The sequence below is a fragment of the Coenobita brevimanus genome, chromosome 109, assembly GCF_032717465.1.
Source record: "Coenobita brevimanus isolate Jiangsu-jjx chromosome 109, ASM3271746v2, whole genome shotgun sequence".
Taxonomy (NCBI): domain Eukaryota; kingdom Metazoa; phylum Arthropoda; class Malacostraca; order Decapoda; family Coenobitidae; genus Coenobita; species Coenobita brevimanus.
This window is the reverse complement of record NC_137062.1, coordinates 35,521,945-35,524,444: the sequence shown is the minus strand read 5'-3', so window position 1 is coordinate 35,524,444 and position 2,500 is coordinate 35,521,945. Positions and strand designations below refer to the sequence as shown.

Genomic DNA, 2,500 nt, shown 5'->3' with positions numbered 1-2,500 from the left:
CCTTAACTTGGTCCAAATGTTTCGTCTTTTTGCAGCTTATTTCACGTACCTAAGTCGCTGAGAAGACGATGTTACGGGTCTATATCTTTTCTATAGCACTTCTTCGTGACTAGCCTGCAGTCCACTAGGTTCACGTTTCAGATGAACCTGGGTCTACTACTACTGCTACAACAACTACTACTACTACTACTACTACTACCACCACCACCACCTCTACTACTACTACTGCTATTACTACTACTACTACTACTTTTCATCCACCCTCACATATCACCACTTTGGCACTAACACCCACCGTCCATATTGAATACATACTAGTGCTTCTGTATTAACATTAACATTTTATTTGAAGCCAGGGCTCGATCTCTAGCCTCTCAGATCAGCACCTCTCATTTTACAGAGCAATTTAAGGCGCTGACAAGGATAGCAAAAAATTCGAAAACTGTGGCCAAGGCGGTAGAGTTGACCATGGCCGCTGGGGGGGTGAGTGAGGCTGGGGCAGAGTGGGTGAGAACCGTCAATACTGAATATTATCAAGGTGAGTGTGTTCCACGTTCTGTGTCTGTCTCTGTCTATCTATCTGTCTCTGTCTATCTATCTGTCTGTCTGTCTGTCTGTCGCTCTCTCTCTCTCTCTCCTTCCGCCATTCTTCCTCTCTTCTCAGCTTCATCTCCCTCTGTCTGTCTGTCTGTCTGTCTCATAATAATAATAATAATAGTAGTAGTAGTAGTAGTAGTAGTAATAATAATAATAATAATAATAATAATAATAATAAACTTACATCCAGTTTTAGGTCCCCTCGTTCGTCCTGGGTTTTGGGACATCAAGCTGCCCTCCCCCCAGCGCCCCCTCCCACGTATCAACACATCCACAGCCGTCCTGGAAGGTGAGAGGAATTAGGGACCTCGATGTAACATTTGATGGTTGTGAGGGAAAAAAAAAAAAAAAAAAAAGAGGCCTTTGATTCCAGCCGGTTTAGAAGAGCTGTGTGTGGGTTGTAAGAGAGAGAGAGAGAGGGACATAGGACTTTTGCATCAAACTGTACAATTTTGTGTGTGTGTGTGTGTGTGTGTGTGAGAGAGAGAGAGAGAGAGAGAGAGAGAGAGAGAGAGAGAGAGAGAGAGAGAGAGAGAGAGGATTTCTGCATAAAACTTTCAATAACACTCTTTTCTTCTACAGGAATTGAACAGATGAACGAAAGCCAATCAGATCAGTGCCTAGCGGAGTTACTGGGCGGTGGGTGCGTGGGCGTGGGCGTGGGCGTGGGCGGGTGTGAGCGGTGCAGCGTAGGCGTGGACTGCTGGAGGGTCATGACGGCGCCTGGGTATACCGGATATTCGCTGACTCATCAAGTGTTTTACCTGATTATTGGTGTACAGGTGAGAGAGAGAGAGAGAGAGAGAGAGAGAGAGAGAGAGAGAGAGAGAGAGAGAGAGAGAGAGAGAGAGGTGCGTTGCTATCTTGCGTCTTCCTGTCTATCTCTCTATCTATCAGTCTATCTATCTATCCATCTATCTATCTATCAACAGGCGGGGTGTGGACTGAAACTCGAGTCTCTAACAGCTAGTCCAGCCGAACCTCTACCAACCTTACTACACCGCCTCTATCCATCCATCCATCCATCCATCCATCTATCTATCAGTCTATCCACCTATCTATCTATCAGTCCAGCCATCTATCTATCTATCTATCCATCTACAGGCGGGGTGTGGAGCGAAAATCGAATCCCTAACATCTAGTCTCGGTGAACCTCTACCAACCTTACTCCATCGCCTCTGTGCCAAAGTCCTTTCTGAAGCTGAGATGATATTTAGGGCGAAATGGCCTGAATTTCGCCAAGATCTCTTCATGGAGCAAGGTGAGAGAGAGAGAGAGAGAGAGAGAGAGAGAGAGAGAGAGAGAGAGAGAGAGAGAGAGAGAGAGAGAGAGAGAGAGAGAGAGAGAGCAGAGGAAGACATAGACAGAGGAAAATACAGACACAAGAAGAAGAAGAAGAAGAAGAGAGAGAGAGAGAGAGAGAGAGAGAGAGACCCCTAACCCCTATCAGCTCGCTTAATGACCGGGTGTAGTCAGACTGGGGGGATTGATTTGACTTGTAACCAAGGAGACTCAAAGAAATATAAATACATTGAGCTTGTTAGATTGAAACTTTGACTAGTAACCAAGGAGATTCATACACACCTCACTGGCTTATCCTAGGAGCCCTGTGCGGTCTGGTGGGTCATGTAGAGTTCTCCCGTGCTGAGTGGGTTGCGTCGGTGCTATCATGGCAACGGGAGACTGGCTGTTATGGTGATGTGCGTACCTATCTCCTTTCCAAGTCCGACTCATTTTTCGCCAGGTGAGTATTTCTTTTATTTATTATTGTGGAAATGTTAAGGATAATGCAAGGGTGAGGTTTGATTTTTGAAAGCTATTACTGGTACTACTACTACTGCTACAGCTACTACTACTGCTACTACTACCACCCCTACTACTGCTACTGCTACTACCAATACAA

The 2,500-nt window shown here is 45.6% G+C and overlaps 1 protein-coding gene across 1 annotated transcript in view; it reads left to right on the top strand.

Annotated features, from left to right (window-relative positions):
* LOC145417132 (UPF0764 protein C16orf89 homolog) overlaps positions 1-2,500 on the top strand; it is a 4,246-nt gene that overhangs the window by 856 nt on the left and 890 nt on the right. The window contains exons 2-5 of the mRNA XM_080285911.1: positions 353-538; positions 1,180-1,379; positions 1,702-1,858; positions 2,200-2,341. Of these exons, the coding sequence (XP_080142037.1) occupies positions 353-538; positions 1,180-1,379; positions 1,702-1,858; positions 2,200-2,341 (685 nt within the window). The remainder of the gene's footprint in view (positions 1-352; positions 539-1,179; positions 1,380-1,701; positions 1,859-2,199; positions 2,342-2,500) is intronic.